This window comes from Pteronotus mesoamericanus, unplaced genomic scaffold, assembly GCF_021234165.1.
Source record: "Pteronotus mesoamericanus isolate MK-2021 breed Mesoamerican mustached bat unplaced genomic scaffold, CSHL_Meso_final contig_100, whole genome shotgun sequence".
NCBI lineage: Eukaryota > Metazoa > Chordata > Mammalia > Chiroptera > Mormoopidae > Pteronotus > Pteronotus mesoamericanus.
The window spans coordinates 4,322,249-4,340,795 of record NW_026554999.1 but is presented as its reverse complement, the minus strand read 5'-3'; the positions used below and the strand labels follow the sequence as shown (position 1 = coordinate 4,340,795).

Here is an 18,547-nt window from a genome sequence, read left to right as displayed (position 1 = left end):
TTTTCAAATTTTAGATCAACTCTGGACCAAGTATAGAAGATAGCTTATGCTTTTAGGCATAATATAATTATTAGCAACCTTGAAAATATAAATGTACAGCTAAGAGAAAACAGCATTTTGGCCTTTGTAAGGAAAGAAGGAGTTGGAATAAAGGGAAGAGGTACTAATACAGGTTTAAATATATTAAAATTACAAAGGTAACAACAGAAACCTTTATTTGGGTAAATATCAAACATGAAGAGGAAAGGAAAATGGGGATGGGGATAATATAAGTGTGCTAAGTCTTAATTTTTCATCTCAAGGAATCAATATGCCAACTGATAAATTTAACAAACCAATCTGATAAATCAGAGATTAGGAATTATAAGCATATCTTCTAAAACTCTATAATCACCAGAATTAAACAGGGAAAAAGAGGTAAAAGAGAAACTAACATGAAAGTATAACTGGGGATGAGTAAAATGGGGAAAACCTGCCATTCATCCTAAAATACTACTACTTGACACATTCCCAGTTAGTTACATTACATTAATAAAAATATATTTTGAAGCTAAATATGTTCATTTATTCTGGAACCCCAAAGTGTTTTAAAATACTCAGCCCATATCAAGTCTTCTTGTCTGCCACCTGCCTTCATCCAACACTCTGCCTGCTTCCTCTATGACTTGGCTTCCTCATTGTGTTCCCAATCTCTCTCTTATGTTTGATTTGCCTTCTTCTCTCTCCTTTTCTGCCTTAGGCCAAGACAGGTCTCCCTATCCTAGGGAAAACAAAAAAATTTCACTTGATTGGAATGGTTTGCGTCATTTCTCTTGTTTCTCTTCTTCCTTTAAAGAAGTAGGCTTTATTTCCCCCTAAAATCTGGCTTTTAAACACCAAGTGTAATGATGCTTTTACAGTCCTCATTCTACTTAATATTTTATTCAAGCATTTCACAGGGAGCCTTACTTTTTACCTGTTTTATTTCCTAAGGAAGGCATGAGAATGGAGGAGTGGAAATACCTCACAAGAACACTGTTCCCAAGAGAACACATTTCCCAAGAGAACATCTTGGGAAATGCTGGCATGAAGTGTTCCAATTACAAATGCATCCTTGCTTTGGTCAAGAATATTAATCTCTGTCTTTTGGCACTGAGGAAAACTACCGAAGTAAACCCCTAGAAACAAAACCTCTCAGCATAAGTATTGTAATATTAGCCTTTCATAATCATATTGATGTGCAAGAAGACTGATACAATACAAACCTTAGGGAAACATTCTCAAGATATTGAATCCAAAGCTCAAAATGATAACACAGTGAGTCAATATAGTTATCCTATATTAAATCTCAACATTCCCCACTAACAACAGTAAATATCTTACAAATGAAGAGAAAAATAAGAAATAAAATAAGAAAACTAGTGAATGAACCAAAAAGATCCAAATTCCAAAATTTAACATTACACCATATTCTGGTTTTCTTTAAAACATAATGAATTTTGACTTTTTAAAGTATATTAATTTGTTGCATTGAGTCAGTCACATCTATTTGCAAGAAAGAGGCATAAACAATATTCAGAAATCAACAGCACTCCTGTGGTTCAACAGTGACTATCAGAAAGGGAAACTAAGAAAAGATCCCATTTACTATAGCAGCAAGAAATATAAAGAATGTACAGATAAACTGAACCAAGGATGTAAAAGACCTGTACTCAAAAAATTGTAGAACACTGAAGAAAGAAACTGAAGGAGATACAAATAAATGGAAGCATATACTGTGTTCATAGACTGGAATAATTAACATCATTAAAATGTCCATACTACCCAAAGCAATCTATAGACTCAACACAATTCCTATTAATGGCATATGTCACAGATCTATAAAAAACATTTCAGGCATTTATATGGAACCAAAGAAGATCCTGAACAGCCTCAGCAATCCTGACAAAGAACAAAGTTGGACGGATCACAATACTTGATATTAAACTATATTACATGGCCATTGTATTCAAAACAGTCTGGTACTGACGTAGGAACAGACACATAGATCAATGGAACAGAACAGAGCCCAGAAATAAACCCATGTCTCTCTATGGTCAAGTAATATTTGGCAAAGAGGGCAGGAGCATACAATGGAGTAAAAATAGTCTCTTCGATCAATGGTGTTGAAGAACTGGACTGGTACACTCAAAAAAATGAAACTGGACCACCAACTTACACCATACACAAGAATAAACTCAAAATGGATAAAGGACTTAAATATAAGTCATGATACCATAAAAATCCTAGCAGAAAACATAAGCAGCAAAATTTCAGGCATCCCACGTAGCAATATTTTTGCTGATGTATCTCCTAGGGCAAGGGAAATAAAGGAAAAAATAAACAAATGGGACTTCATCAAATTAAAAAGTTTCTGCACAGCTAAAGAAAACATCATCAAAATGAAATGGGAACTAACTGTATGGGAGAACATATGTGCCAATGATACCTTGGACAAGGGTTTCATCTCCAAAATATATGAAAAACTCATATGACTCAACACCAGGAAGACAAACAACCCAGTTAAACAATGGGCAAAGGACCTGAATAGACACTTCTTCGAAGACATACACAGGGCTCACAGACATACGAAAAAATGCTCAAGATCACTAACCATCAGAGAGATGCAAGTGAAAACCACAATAAAATATCACCTCAACCTGTCAGAAAGGCCATCATTAATAAATCAACAAAAAAGTGCTGTGGAGGATGTGGAGAAAGAGGAACTCTAGCACCCTGTTGGTGGGAATGCAGACTGTTGTAGCAACTGTGGAAAAAAGTATGGAATTTCCTCAAAAAATTAAAAATGGAACTGCCTTATAACCCAGTGATTCCACTGCTAAGACTATACCCTAAGAATCCTAAGTCACCAATTCAAAAGAACGTATGCACCCCAGTGTTCACAGCAGTACTATTTACAATAGCCAAGTTCTGGAAACAGCCCTAGTGCCCATCAGTAGATGAGTGGATTAAAAAATTGTGGTACATTTATACAATGGAATACTATACAGCAGAAAGAAAGAAGGAAGTCCTACCTTTTGAGACAGCATGGATGGAACTGGAGACTCTTATGCTAAGTTAAATAAGCAGTTGGCTAAAGACAAACACCACGTGAGTTCACTTACAACTAGAATCTAATAAACAAAATAAACTAACAAGGAAAACAGAACCAGAGACATGGAAACATGGAACAGATGGATAGCTACCCGAGGGGAGGAGGAAGAGGAGGAATGGTGGAAGGAAAGAAAGGGACTAGTCAAAGAACATGTATGAATGACCCATGGACATGGACAACTGGGAGGGGGTTGACTGTGGGTTGTGGAGAGTGGTGGGCTGGGTGGAGGGTGGCAAAAAAGGAAAAAGAAATTGGGACAACTATAAAAGAATAAACAATACAAAAAAGAAGTAGGGCACAATTTTGATAAGGAAATTGAATGGGGAAGGCCCACATAAAGTATTAGTTGTAAACCTCAAAGCTATTGGGAAAAATAAACTAACTAATGTAAGCATACTTATGAAAAAACTTCCTTATTTCATTATTATCAATATCAAACAAGACTTTAAAGCAATTAAAATTTATTTAATTAAGCATAAGGTTACTTTCACATTTGTCTACAACCATAGTAAATACAGTTTTGGCATAAAGACACAGCCGTTGGAGTTTTAAACATCCCCAAATTGCAAGATTATACAGGAAACTCCCACTTATGTTTATATAATAGCAGATTCATTAATCAAATTAAAATAATTATACTATGTAGGATAAAATAAAATGGAAATAATTTACTCGTAAAATTCATATTTAAATCATCTTTATTTACAAAATAGTATCCTGAGAATGTAATTCCATTAAGCTCCAATTTGAGCATAAGTATAACCACTTAAGTAACAGCCGTTACTTAAACTGAACATTGAGAGGAGGCAAAATTACTTTTGACATATATAGATCATGTATCATAGAAATGTACACTTGTAAACTATATAATCTTAATGTCATCCCAATTGTTTTAATTAAAAGGATAAAAGAAAAGAATAATTACTTTTGAAGAGAAACCAAAAATATTGTCAAGCTTCTTGTGGTTCTGGACGTTCGTTCATTCAGTAGCCGGCTCATTTGAAGGCGGAATCAACCCTGATGGGACCTCATTTCTACTTTCAGGATGTGGGGGGGGTGGGACTGGGGGTGGGGGGAAAACTCCAGCTCTTGGGGGAAAATAATGAGGAAAAGCTCTCGGTGGGTAGACATTTCTCACTGTTCAAAGAGATTAATAAGAGACATTTTTTTTTTAACTTTAAGCTCCTATACTGCAACTCCAATAAATCATTAACTTATAACTTCTAGTACCTATCTTTACATTCAAAAATTGACACCCAAATAATTACTTGATATAACAAATGGAATTTTTACAACATTGAGAAAAATATACTCTCTTCAACTATTCACAATTAAAGAAAATATAATAAATTTTAGACCCAATTTTATGAAGATCTAACACCTTAAGACTTCTTAAAAAGAATTATTTCAAACTATACAAACTTACTTTTAAAAAGTTTCATGTAATTTTCACCAGACTTAAAATTCAGACCAGTAATTTCCAACTCTAATTTGATATTATACTAAAACATTTATAGTTATGTCAAATGCTGTCTTAAAATTCCCCAAACAAAATTCATTTTAATTCACACCTTAAAATAGAAGAGGAATGAGGGAAGGAACAACCACATCAGGAAAATAACAGGCTTCTGCCTAGTGAATGCTGATCATGTATTTATTCTGTAAAAAACTACAGTTCTAAATGGCAATATATAGACATAAAAGCAATAAATTATTTCATTGTTTTTCATGCGGGGCTATGAAAGAATTTCAATAAATTCAACAATTAGTCCAAATACATTTTAGGTTTCAAATAAGTAGAACTGCATGAGAACTACTTAAGAAAAAGACTTTAAAAAATACCTTCACCTGTAATTTTAATGCTAAAATAAATTGTAATTATTTTTACTAATTGCCATAGTAACCAGTTTCTATCAAATAAGATATAAATAATTTCAGTCTTAAAATAAGACTGCAAAAAGTCAATAATCTTCTTGGCATGCAAAATGTGGAAATAATTCCACATTATTGAGATGAATCAAGGTGAAACCTCATTACAGTCTATTGATGGATGGCTGCCTTCCCTAAGGCGGTGTACCAAGTAATGGTACATTCACAGAATGTGAGAAAAGTTTTCCTCCACTGTATTGCTACCTGAATAGGAAGTAGGTTTAACATACCTGATATACTTTATAAAACATATATTAATTTTTTTAAATAAAAAAGCATACTTGCAAATGGAGGAGGTGCTGGACCAGGAAAGTCCCTCGGAGGCAAATAATCACGGGAAGCTCCGTACATGCTGCCTGGAGGTGGAGGGAAAGGAGGCCCTCTTCTCAGATATGGGCTCCTCGCATCCATTGGAAGCAATGGACCTCTGATTGGAGGAACAAAGCCAGGGCCAGTTGCTTCACTTTTGGTGGGGAGAGATGTATCAGGCACATTTAAATTCTGTAACAAATTGACATATGAGAATCACTAAAGTCAGCAAAATTTGTAATCTTTTCTTAGACAGCTAAGAAGAATGCAGTCCATGATAGTCTTAAATGACTCCAGAGAAAGATTCAAACAGATTTCTACATCAGATGGATTTTTCCCATCACAAATATTTTATTAACTCAAACAGAAAACAGCTTTACTTTCCCACTAAGATCAGGAACAAGACAAGGATGTCCGCTTTCACCACTTCTATTCAACATTGTATTGGAAATCCTAACCACAGCAGTTAGACAAGAAAAAGAAATAAAAGGTATCCAAATTGGAAAGGAGGAAGTAAAACTATCATTGTTTGCAGATGACATTGTACATAGTGTACATAGTGTACATAGAAAACCTTGTAGATGCCAGCAAAAAACTACTAAACCCAGTAAGTGAATTTGGCAAAACAGCAGGATACAAAGTCAATATTCAGAAATCAAAGGCATTTCTGTACACTGGCAATGAAATAAAAGAAGAAGAAATCAGAAAAAAAAATACCATTCAATATAGCAATAAGGAAAATAAAGTACCTAGGAATAAATTTAACCAAGGAGGTAAAAGATCTGTACGCGGAAAACTATACAACATTGAAGAAAGAAATTAAGGAAGACACAAATAAATGGAAGCATATACCGTGCTCATGGATTGGAAGAATTAGTATCATCAAAATGACCATACTACCCAAAGCAATTTATAGACTCAATGCAATCCCTATTAAAATACCAATGATGTATTTCACAGAAATAGAACAGACATTTCAAAAATTTATATGGAACCATAAATGACCATGAATAGCCGCAGCAATTTTGAGAAAGAAACACAAAGTAGGAGGGATCACAATACCGGACATCAAACTCTACTACAAAGCCACTATACTCAAAACAATCTGGTACTAGCACAAGAACAGACCCATAGACCAGTGGAACAGAATAGAAAGCCCAGAAATAAGCCCAGGTCTATATGGGCATCTAATATTTGACAAAGGGGGCAGAAGCATAAAGTGGAGTTAAAATAGCCTCTTCAACAAATGGTATTGGGAGACCTGGACAGCTACATGCAAAAAATTGAAATTGGATCATCAGCTGACACCATACACAAAAATAAACTCAAGATGGATAAAAGACTTAAATATAAGTCGCAACACCGTAAAAGTCCTAGAGGAGAACATTGGCAGGAAACTCTCAGATATCCCACGCAGCCATTTTTTTACTGATATGTCTCCTAAAGCAAGGGACATAAAGGAAAGAATAAACAAGTGGGACCTCATCAAAATAAGAAGCTTCCGCACGGCTAAAGAAAACATCAGCAAAATGAAAAGGGAGCCAACCCTATGGGAAAATATATTTGCTAATGATACATCAGATAGATGTTTGATCTCCAAAATATAAAAAGAACTCACATGACTCCACTTCAAGAACACAAACGATCCAATCAAAAAATGGGCAAAGGACTTGGGCAGACGCTTTTCCAAGGAGGAGATACAGATGGCCCAGAGGCATTTGAAAGGATGCTCAGCATCACTAGCCATCAGAGAAATGCAGATCAAAACCACAATGAGGTACCACCTCACACCGGTCAGAATGGCCACCATAAACAGATCAACAAACAACAGGTGCTGGCGAGGCTGTGGAGAAAAGGGAACACTAGTACACCACTGGTGGGAATGCAGACTGGTGCAGCCATTGTGGAAAGCAGTGTGGAATTTCCTCAAAAAGCTGAAAATGGAACTGCCTTTTGATCCAGTGATTCCCCTGCTGGGACTATATCCTAAGAATCCCAAAACGCCAATTCAAAAGAACCTATGCACCCCACTGTTCATAGCAGCACAATTTACAATAGCCAAGTATTGGAAGCAACCTAAATGCCCATCAGTAGATGATTAGATCAAAAAACTATGGTACATTTACACAATGGAATACTACACAGCAGAACAAAAAAAAAAAATACTACACTTCGCGACAGCATGGATGGAACTAGAGAGCATTATGCTAAGCGAAATAAGCTAGGGGGCGAAAGACAAATATCATATGATCTCACCAGAAGTGGAACCTAACCAACAAAACAAAGATGCATGGAAAATAAGACCAGCAACAGTAAAAGAAAAAAGAAACTAACAGAGTCAAGAGCGAAGGAGGGAGGGGTGGACAGGGAAAGGGAAGGGAAGGGTCAAGTCAGGAACATACAGCAAGGACTCATGGACAAAACCAAAGTGGGGAAGGACTGAGGGAGGGAGAGGGGAGAAGGGGAAAAGGGAAAGTGGCAGGGGGTAGGCAGAGACAAATGTATTTGAACAAAAAAAAAAATTTTAAAAAAAGAGAGAGAAAAGAAAACAGCTTTAACCAACCAAGTAATATCCTGACTCAAGATATACAACACAAATATCCAAGAATACAAAATTAGACATTCTTTACCAAACATATCCTTAAAAAAAGATGCTTATGTTTATATTTTCAACACAAAATAAGGTAACCAAAACTAAAATTGTAAAGATAGTAACAAAAATATACTTCAAAACATTCAAATAAAAATTCAAGGGGAGAAAAATCCAAATTCTTGTTTAACTATAGTAAAATAACTCAAGCCTCTAGTTTATAGACACCTAACAGTCTGTAAGTCATATTTTATCACCATCAGGTGCATTCTCCAGAAAAGAAAGAGCTATATAATGCTGAATAGGCAGTTTATTTGTCAAAAATAAAACAGCTTTATGTCAAATACTAGACTGATAGCTAAATTTCTGTTTTAGTAAACCAAGAGATTACAAGGCTCCTAAATAATGTATAAAATTCCATATTCGATACTTACACCAAGATCGTCTTTGCTGTCATTTCTACTGGATTCCACTTCTGAAGACTTTGGCCCATCTAGACATAAAAGTTAAACCATGAATATATGACTTATCACCCCATTCCTAGAATAGCTCAAGACCACACAGGATGTTGATACTTTCCCACTCCCCTTGTCAGCACATAAACTAGCTTGTCACCCGCAACCTGTATAAAGGCCACGAGAGCAGCCTGAGGTTCCTGGGAATCTTGGGAGACTCAAATCAAAGTTCTGCAAAGGCATGTGGCCGCCTGTTCCTAGGCAATCCTGCTCCCAACAGCATCGTGAGGGGACTTACTAGGAAGTAGCATTCCTCCACCTCCTTTCTTTCTTCTTTCCTCCTCCTTCCATTTTTCTCCCACCTCACTTCCTTTCTTTTCTCTCCCCTTCCCTCCTTTGCTCCTTTTTTTCGTCTCTCTCAACTTTCTTCTTTATTCCATCATCAGATAGTACATACTAGTCTTTGAATTTAGCCACTGTTTCTAAACAAATGTCTCTGAACTTTGTTATCAAGAACTACTCAGTTTCTGAGAACATTCCAATCCTAGATTAATCCAACTCTCTGCTTCCACTCTTCTTATACCTGAGAGACTTAGGACTTCTGGGGTAAAATAAACCGTGGAGCCATGCAGACTGGCACCACTCCAGGCCGGCAGATCTCTCACCATACTTGCAACTGCCCACTGCCTTGCCTTCCTTCTGTGTCATCTAACCAGGTTTCTCCTCAGCAATTTTCAACCTCCATTCTCCTCAAACCTATTATTCCAGTCACTTAGAAACTCATAACTTTTTCTAATCAAACATATAAATATAACAGCAATTATATTCATATGATATTTCCTCCTATTATCACAGAAAAGGATCCTTCTAGACAATCTATAACCCTGATTCTACATTCAGAATCCTTCATTTCCCTCCAGCTGCCTTGGGGATTTTCCTCTCTCTGTTGAGGCCCTTTTCGTTTTCTGCAAGTCTCTCCCAACTACTCTGTAAAAATGAGACTGAGAAAGAGAATCCCCCTCCGGCTAACTACCTCTCTCTTTAACAGTTAAGAATTGTTCTATACATACTGGTCAGAATTTCTCCCATTTTGTCTCATTTTACTGTAATCTATTTGCAACAGCAACTGTCCCACTGAAATTGTTTTCTCCAAGATCAAAAGCAGTCTGTTTTGTTTTGTTTGTTTTTTTGCTAAATTAAAGCAGACACAATGCTTATGTTATTTCTCACCATGCTGACCATTTCCTCCCTCTTTAAATCCTCTCGCCTTTAATTTCTGTGATGGTACCCCTCCTTCTCTCCATCTCTTCTTTCTAGCTGTTGCTCTTCAGTCCCTTTGGTGGGACCACTACTTCTAGCCACCCTTACATGGTGGTCTCTTCAGAGTGCCACCATCGGCCCTATTCTCATGTCATTCTCTCCTTGAGAAATCCCCTCTACTCCTACAGCTTTAATTTGATGTATACAGTACTACTGACTTCCAGATGTTTAATTCCCATCTAGATATTTCCCCTAGGACGTGAAAGCTTGAACTGCTGATCTGAATATTCATGCAGGTATAATAGAGGTATTGCTAATTTTCTAAGTTCAAAATGTAACTTACAATCTTTCTTGTCAAATGTCCTGCTGCTCCTTCTTCCTTGTCTCAGAACAATGAATGGCCCAGATGCCAAAGACAGGAACCTGGGCATCAGCCAAGATCCCTTCTTCTTCCTTACTCCCACATGCCTTCAATCCTAAATCCGCCCAATTCTATTTTCGCTATGCCTGTTCCCATTTATATATCCCCTCTACTAAAATCATCACCATCATTCATGTAGACTCCTATAATAAGTCTCCTAAAACGTTACCCTGCTTCCAATCTTAACCACTCCCTCCAACCTATTCATCATAAAGCAATCACAGCAATTCCCCTAAAATACAGATCTGATTATAAATTTCCCTGTATAAAATATCTTTTAATGTTTTTACCCTGTGAATAATGTCCAAATTTCTGAAAAGGTTTGCAAGGTCCTGAAAACTCTACTTAACCTCTTCACTACTTGTTTCAATATTCCTGCACTCACACTACACATTGCGGCCAAAACTTACTGGGCACTCTTAACTCTAAATCTTCTCCTAAAATATTACCACCATCATTTCAGTCCACCTAATTCCTCCAAGAAGATTTCCTTGACTGTCCCATAATCAAATACTAACATCTCATCTTGGTCAGTGCTCCATATGCTTCCATAACATTTTGTACTCATTACTTTTGTCATTATGTTGTGCAATGCAACAACCTCAAGGTATAAGGAATACTGAGCTCCTGTTCACCACTGAAATACATCAGCTTCCATAATGCCTGTCATACAGTGAGCATTCTATAAATAATTTAGTTCATCAGTGGTTGGGTCCACTACCCTCTCATTTCAAAAAAGTACAGAGATCAAGACCATGGCCTAAATTAGGCAGACATGGGTTCAAATCCTGCCTCAGATACTTTCTACCCTGAAATCTTGAGCATCTTTTTAAGCCTCAGTTTCTTTATCTAAGAAATGAAAATACTAGTGGGTACCTTCATAGATTCATTGTGAAGGTTAAATAAGATAATTCACTTTCATTTAATGAATGCTTATTGAGCACTAGTGCTAAGTCAATGTATTACAAACTTATCTCTCACCATCCTCCTTCATGTAAATACCAAATAGTAACAAAGCAATAGTAATATATTGTGTTCATTTAAAACTTTTCTATTCACAAAACACTTCCATACACATTAACTCACTTAATTCTCTAAGGCCTTGTCAAGGGTCAATATCTTAGTTTTATAGCCATTGTCCATATGGCTCATGCTATTGCTTTTCTCTTTTTTTGCTTATGCTGTTACTGGCACAGACCCCACCTCCCAACTAATTTTTCAAATTCCCTCAAAAACAACTCAAATGGCACATCCCTCATGGCGTTTTCCCTGATCCTTCAACTAGATGAGCATTCTCCCTTTCTGTGAACACAGCATATTCTCTAATGAGACTTACTTACTATTCTCACCAGTATTAAAGATACATGTCTTTCTCCCCCATTTAATTATTAATATAATTATAAGAGACTATACCTTATTATAATTATATTGTCTGCAATGTCATGCAGGGCACCTTCTAAACAGTAAGCACTTAAATATTATCTGCTTAATTGGATTGTTCAATTACCAAAAATAAATAATTAAACATGTAAAAATTTTAAAGAGCACTAGTTTAATTATACATATATTTTCATTCCATTATGCTTGAATTAATGTGGGAAAAAATTTCAAAAGCCTAACCAAAAAACTTAATTTAATTGTAACTAATAATAGAAATCCAGGCCATAGGTCTGCTTTGTTGCTTATTATTTCAAAAAATTGTTTTCTACAATAACAGGTAGTTCAAACAAATAATGTCCTCCCTACAACTATACACCCTTTCCTGAGGAAACTTTTACCAATAAATTTATATTAATTTTCTACTTATGTTTTAATCTTTTTATATTCTTACTATTAAACACTTCTAACAGATACATTAGATATATATATTTCCCAACTTCGGTGGGTTGCTTTGCAGTGATTTAAGGAAAAGAGTGCCTGTCAAACACTAGGTTCCTCAGTAAATGTTACACAAAATGTTTAAATAAGATAATTGATTAAACCAGCAGCAGAGCATGCACCCAAGTTATTTTTCTGGTGCATTTTCATATATCCATTCATAGCAGCCTAATTTCCTCATTACTAAACAGGATATATGGAAGTTTACTGGGAAAATTAACCATGGAATAGAGTAAAATTTTCCATCATAGGTTAACAGAGTAAAGTCATTACCATGATGCCTAAATCAATCGCCAACATCTACACAGATGCCATGGACATGTGCAACATAACAAGAAACACAAAACCAGGAAAATTTCAGAGAAGAGATAGTTGCCTTCAGAGCTACCACATATAGCAAGTATATGGTCCTTTATTCAGCTTCTAGTTCTTTAGTTTGCCACCATTATTTAAAAAACACAAACATGAACAAAGAATTTATTACCTCCTTTATCCTGTGATGGCATATTAAAACTTCTGAGCTCTGCTGGTCCAGAGAGTCTGCCAGTATTAGGATAAAATCTGTCTTGCCTTTGTGGAGGAAGAGCTGGATCAGGATAAGGTTGGCCTAAAAACAATTTTTAAAACATTTTCAGTAGTATAAAAGTAAATCAAGTTGATGTAAGTTTAATATATTGCACACAGACACTTCTCTTGTTTTCTAAAAGATTCTAACCATATTCTTGGTAGATAATAGTAAAGAATTTTGGGAAAATTACATATTGCACTAAAGGCAATAACTTTATTTGCTTTTATAGTAAATACAAGTATAGTATGCTACCCAAGATTTTAAAAGTTTCAATTATAATGTGTAAACTAAAATATATGAAGAGATTTAGTTTTATATTCCTTTAACTTTCCAGTTTAGTAACAGTAGAAGGAAGTGAGTACATCAATACGTCAAAAAAAAGACTATGAAAAGATAGCTACTAGCAAAGAAAGAAAAAACAGAGTATGTTGTCAGCATGGCAAGAAATTTAGCAGAACAGACAATGATAAAAGAAATGGTCAGCAAAGCAGAAAGAGTATTATTCACAGGTCACTGGTGCTCAAATTTTCAGTAACTTCAATATTTTGGAGTTTAGCATCCCTCCAAAACTGAAGAGGAAGATTCTGACGCAATAGGTGAATGTAAGTTTCACACTGCTCAGATTGAGTACATCTGGATAGATGCACAATTGAGCACAGGCTCTGACTCGGGTGCTTATACAGCCACCCTCCTTTGTTTCCAGGGGTTAAGATGACAAAGTGGTCATTCCTGGGTCCCTAGAGAACTCATCATTCTTGAAAAAACATATAGGTAGTCTATCTCATCTTTGATAGGTGATGGCGGTGTTTTGATAGATTAGGTTTACCTATGCCCAAGTCCAAAAATATAGGGAAGGTCAAAGGGGGTGAGTTGTGTGACTCTCTCCTACACTTATGCATATGGACAAATGGACCCAAACTACCTTCCATAAACTGTCCTAGGCAGTGGTTCATAATACAAACTCCATAGAGAGCTGGATGTGTCACTCCTCACCTGACTCAGTCACATGGGACCTTAATGATACACCTCTCCCACACAAACCCAAGAAATCATCTGGCACCAACCAGAATCAACAGAATTTTATTTAATGAGCCCCTAGGGGTCAAGATGTGACTCAGGAGAGGAAGATCCACACAGGCTTAAAGGCTCATTTCCTCCCTCTTTCAGAATCTTAGCAAAGAGCTGTCTCAATAGGTCTGAATTAGGCCAAGGGAAGAAAAGACCAATACCAAGCACCAAGAACTAAACTGAGTTTTCCCTTTCTATTCCAAACATAGGATTAATTAAATGACAGAGTTGGGCAAGGTGTTAAATGGGGAAATCAGAAAACCTCACGACACTTTCCAGATCAGGTCTCAGATACCATATCATTATTTTGCTTCTAAAATACATCCCAACAATATCAAATACTTCATGTATAGCCATTTTTGAGGACAATGAGACAATATTTATTAAATCCAAAAATGTGAATATCTTGTTACCAACAATTTAAATTCCTGGAATCATCTATAAAGAACATATGTGCAGCACTGGCCAGTGTGGTTTGGTTGGAGCACTGTCTCATAAACTGAAAGGTCATGGGTTCAATTCCCAGTCACGGCACATGCCTAGGTTGAGGAATCGTCTCCAACTGGCACATGTGCGAGAGGCAACTGATCAATGTTTCTCTCTCACACTGATGTTTCTGTCCTCCTCTCTCTCGCCCCCTTTCCCTCTTTCTAAAATCAAAAGGCATGACCTCAGGTGAGGATAGAAAAATAAATAAAAATAAAAGAACATATGTTCAAAAAAAGTGTTAATTGCAAAACTGTTAGTAATGGTGAAACACTGGTAACACTATTCCAAATACACATCAAAGGAGCCTAGATGAACATATTGTGGTACATTTATATTTTAAAGTACTATACAGCAATTAAAGTTTATGTATATTGAAATAAAAAGAATTCAAGACCATGCAGCTGATAAAGAAACTTAATAAAACAGAAATATACATATTTTTAAAAATCATATATAAATTTTAAGTTTACACACACTAAACTCATGAGTAGTTGCCTCTGGGAAAGAAGGTAGGTACCAGCCCCAGAAAAGGCAGAAGGATAGATTTTGGCTTATTTCTATAAATAGTGTGCTATTTCTTTTTATGTTTTATTTACACAATCACAAATAGATGCATGCACAACATACATGCACACACACATCTGAAACAAATATTAACATGTAAATCTGGGAGACAATATACGAGATTTTGTTACATTATCCATGTTTTTGTTTCTTAATCTGTAAAATGTGAATAACACTCTCAAGTGTGTTGGAATGATTAATGAAAAGCACTTAACATAGTATCTGGCACAAAGTAAAGACCCTAAAGTAAATGCAATGATAAAATTTTTTAGTATAAACTATATTAAAAGTATAACATTGACTGGTCTCATTCAAATTTATTACCATAAATTTCAAGTGGATAGTCAACACTACCCTAATCATACTACACTTCACTAATGTTTGATTTCCTTCATTCTCCTAAATGGCTACAGTCTACCTTTTTCTCGCCCTTCTGATCCATAACAATCACCTCTTCTCTCCATCTCAAGTTAATGTGCTTGCCACATCAATACAACTGATACAATGAGATGCCCTCAGCCACCCTCACCCATCTTTAGATCTGTACTCACCTGCTTCTTTTAACAAAGCATAAAAAGATTCAGCTCTAATTCTCAATTATACTCTGGATCCCACATGTTTCGTCTACTACTCAGGATTTTACTTTTATAACAATAACCTCTCCAATACACTATCAATTTCTCCTATCGTGAATTATTCTCATCAGCAAATAAACATGTTATAATATTTCCCATCTTTAAAAAGCAAAGATACCTCTCCCTCCAGTCACCATCTCTAACTTACTGAAAGCAAAATTTTTCAAAAATTTGTTTTTATTTGTCCCCACATCCTAATCTTTCTTCAATGTACTCTCGTCAGAAAGACTGAAAACTTAAACACAAATTTTTCAAGTTTATGTAAACATATATAGCAGTAACTTATCGACCAAGTATTAATAATTAGAATTCATACAAACAGATGCAAGTGATACAAGAGCTATGCACTCCCCGAAAAATTCGGAGCCCAAAATTGTGAAATCAGCATTAAAGTAATTATCATCCTTTAAGAAGATAAAAGCATTGCTCAAGTTTTTAGAACACCTTATTAAGTTTATGAAGAATCCAAATCTGAACAAGGTGATCAAAAATGATCCTAACTTAAAACACACTATAATTCTATCAAATGAATCTTGTCTAGAAAGAATGTTCACATTGCAGGACAATGATCTGTAGAAAGGTCTACAAATCAGAGCCAGTAAAGTAAAATCCATGTCTGTGCTTCTGAAGCTATCTAAATTGCTTTCATCTGCTTCGCCCCCTTTTTTTCCTCAAAGTAAAATGAAAAACTGTCCCAATCAATTTGGTTGTATATGTCTCCTATTTGCTCAGGCTCTTCAAGAAGAAGAGATCAAAGTTTCTAAACACGCACAACTGAAGACCAGATCTCATTCATGGTAACACTGTACCATCAAAGTATAGTTGCTAAGTTTCTTTGCTACCCTTTATATAATTATCCAAATCAGTCAAGAAATGAGCACTGACAAAAATCACAGGAGCCACTTATATACTCCCTGCTCTCTTAACAATTAAAACTAAGAATATTAAAGATCTAAAAAGTACAAGGAGGGGATGACATAATTTCCCTTTAACTCATATCTATTTTAGGTAGCATGAAATTTGCTGAAAATTAAGATCCTTTATTCTTCTCTATTAACTACTACTCCCTGTTGGAAAAGGAGGCTGTATGGCTAAGTGGAGGAATAGAAGGCACTGAAGCTGGAACAGCTGGAGCACTGAGAAAGCAAGAGAAGCCCTGACAGATTAAGAACACAAAACACTGAAAAAATAATAAAAACTGAAACTTTGTTTCACTAAAGTATCTGTGGCTTTCTTTCTCTTCTTTTAGATTACAATTCTACTAAAATAAAACATTTACTTGAACTTAGATACAATTACTATTTTTCTTGTTAGACTCATAAATATAATCACTTATATGTGATGAATCATTACTGTGATTAATGCTTACACTATATAATTCTATCTGCCCTGTAGATACAGTTCTCAAGAATCAGTTCAATGGCTAAAAGCCAAAACTTCAGCAGATTCATTCCCTCATAGTCAAAAAAGTGACATTTAAGTTCTAATGCTTTCCTGTTTGAATCGTTACTGATATTATTAGAACATTTTAATGTAATTTATATAAAGTATGAAATATTTTATTTTTTCTTTATTTCTATTATTGACATTATTGCAAATATCCCCATCTTTTTGTTTTAAATTCCTTGCCTAAGGATATACATTTTTATTGACTTTGGGTGTGGTGGGGAGAGGCAAGGTATGTGCCTTGACTGGGGATCGAACCTGCAATCTCTCACTTTGCAGGACAAAAGCATAAGATATAATAATACTCATGTCTCTTAAAATGTATTAAGACACTAAACATGGAAGTTAAGAGATCTATTTTAAATTTTTCAAAAAAGTTGCTTAAATGATTACCCTTCAAGGTTGCTTAATATGCATTTGTAAACAAGAGCAAGTGCAAAGAAAGAAAGGCAAGTAGGAGCTATTTATTAGAAAAGTTAAACAAAAACATTACATATTCCTTTCTTCCAAAGAGTAACTCTAAAACCAAGAAATTATAGTCATAAATATACTTTTTAAACAGTTGCAGCTTAAGTAAAAACATATGATAAAAGTAAAATCCATCCGGTAGACTGCATTCATGACCTCAATTCTTTACCCCTCCTTGTACCCTGCCTTCAAGAGGTAGAATATATTTCCTGCCCACTGATTCTAAATTCTGTCATGTGACCTGCTTTTATCACTCAAATGTTAGCTGTTGTGATTCAGTGAGGCTTTTCTACTGAACCATCAGCAACAAGGGTGAGAGACTTGCAGAATAAAGTTCCATTTCTAATGGAATGAGCATTAAGCAAGGTAAGTCATATTGGTTAAATTCTTGATGCAGTTTTTATTAAGAATTTATAATGGGCTGGTTATTTCTAGAACATATTCCTGTTAAAATTCCAACTCTGATTATTATATGATATGTGATTAACAACTTACTCATCAGGAACACTTTTCTGCTAAAATTGTAAAGATGTCTTACTAAATTCATCAGATGAAAACTGTCTCTTCATCTGAATGCCAGCTGTATGAGTGTATTCAAATTCTGAAAAATATCACCAAGATGCTTAAGAGTACTTGCACATTCCTATGTGTATTGTACCAAATAAGGATTTTTTTTTCACTTTTGATTTTAAAATAAAGACTCTCAGAACAACAAAAACACTAGAGAGGCCCTGCAAAACCTTTCCACAGTTTTCCCCTATGTTTACATTTTCCATTAACTACACTGCAATATAATGACCAGGAAAGTAATGTTGGTACAATGCATGTGTAAAGTTCCAGTCATTTTATAACGTGTAGATTTGTGCAACCCCCACCACACTCAAGATACAGATGTATTCCATTCCGCTAAGATCTCCTTCATGCTATCCTTGTTAGTCATGCCCACTCTCCTCTCCCTGCTAAACCTAACCCATGGCAACCAGTAATGTTTTCCATTTCTATAATTTTGTCATTTTGAGAATGTTATATACATGGATCATACAGTACCTGCCCTTTTGAGGTTTTCTTTTCCACTCAACATAATACCTTTGAGATCTATTCAAATTGTTGCTTGGATCAATAGTTCACTATTTCGACTTTGATTCCACTGTAGTCAAAGAACACACCATGTGATTTCAATTCTTCTAAGTTTGTTGAGGTTTGTTTCAGGCCGAGCAGATGATCTATCTTCGGAAATGTTCAGATGGAGCTTGAAAAGCATGTGTATTCTGCTGCTACTGGGTGATGTATTCTATAAATGTAGATTAGGTCCCACTGGTTGATGATATCATTCA

At 35.5% G+C, this 18,547-nt stretch overlaps 1 protein-coding gene across 11 annotated transcripts in view; it reads right to left on the bottom strand.

The window, feature by feature from the left end:
- Nucleotides 1–264: 264 nt before the first annotated feature.
- Nucleotides 265–18,547, bottom strand: part of MIA2 (MIA SH3 domain ER export factor 2) — a 116,046-nt gene continuing 97,763 nt past the window's right edge. For 2 of the 11 annotated variants that reach the window (XM_054590328.1, XM_054590623.1), the window contains 4 exons: nt 12,460–12,582; nt 8,396–8,454; nt 5,344–5,563; nt 3,191–4,270 (listed from right to left, as the gene is read on the bottom strand). In XM_054590328.1, coding sequence (XP_054446303.1) covers nt 4,113–4,270; nt 5,344–5,563; nt 8,396–8,454; nt 12,460–12,582 — 560 coding nt within the window. In that variant the 3' untranslated portion in view covers nt 3,191–4,112. Of the gene's footprint in view, nt 761–3,189; nt 4,271–5,343; nt 5,564–8,395; nt 8,455–12,459; nt 12,583–18,547 lie in introns of those variants that run through there. The other 9 variants (XM_054590853.1, XM_054590920.1, XR_008530575.1 and 6 more) reach the window with 8 other exon arrangements.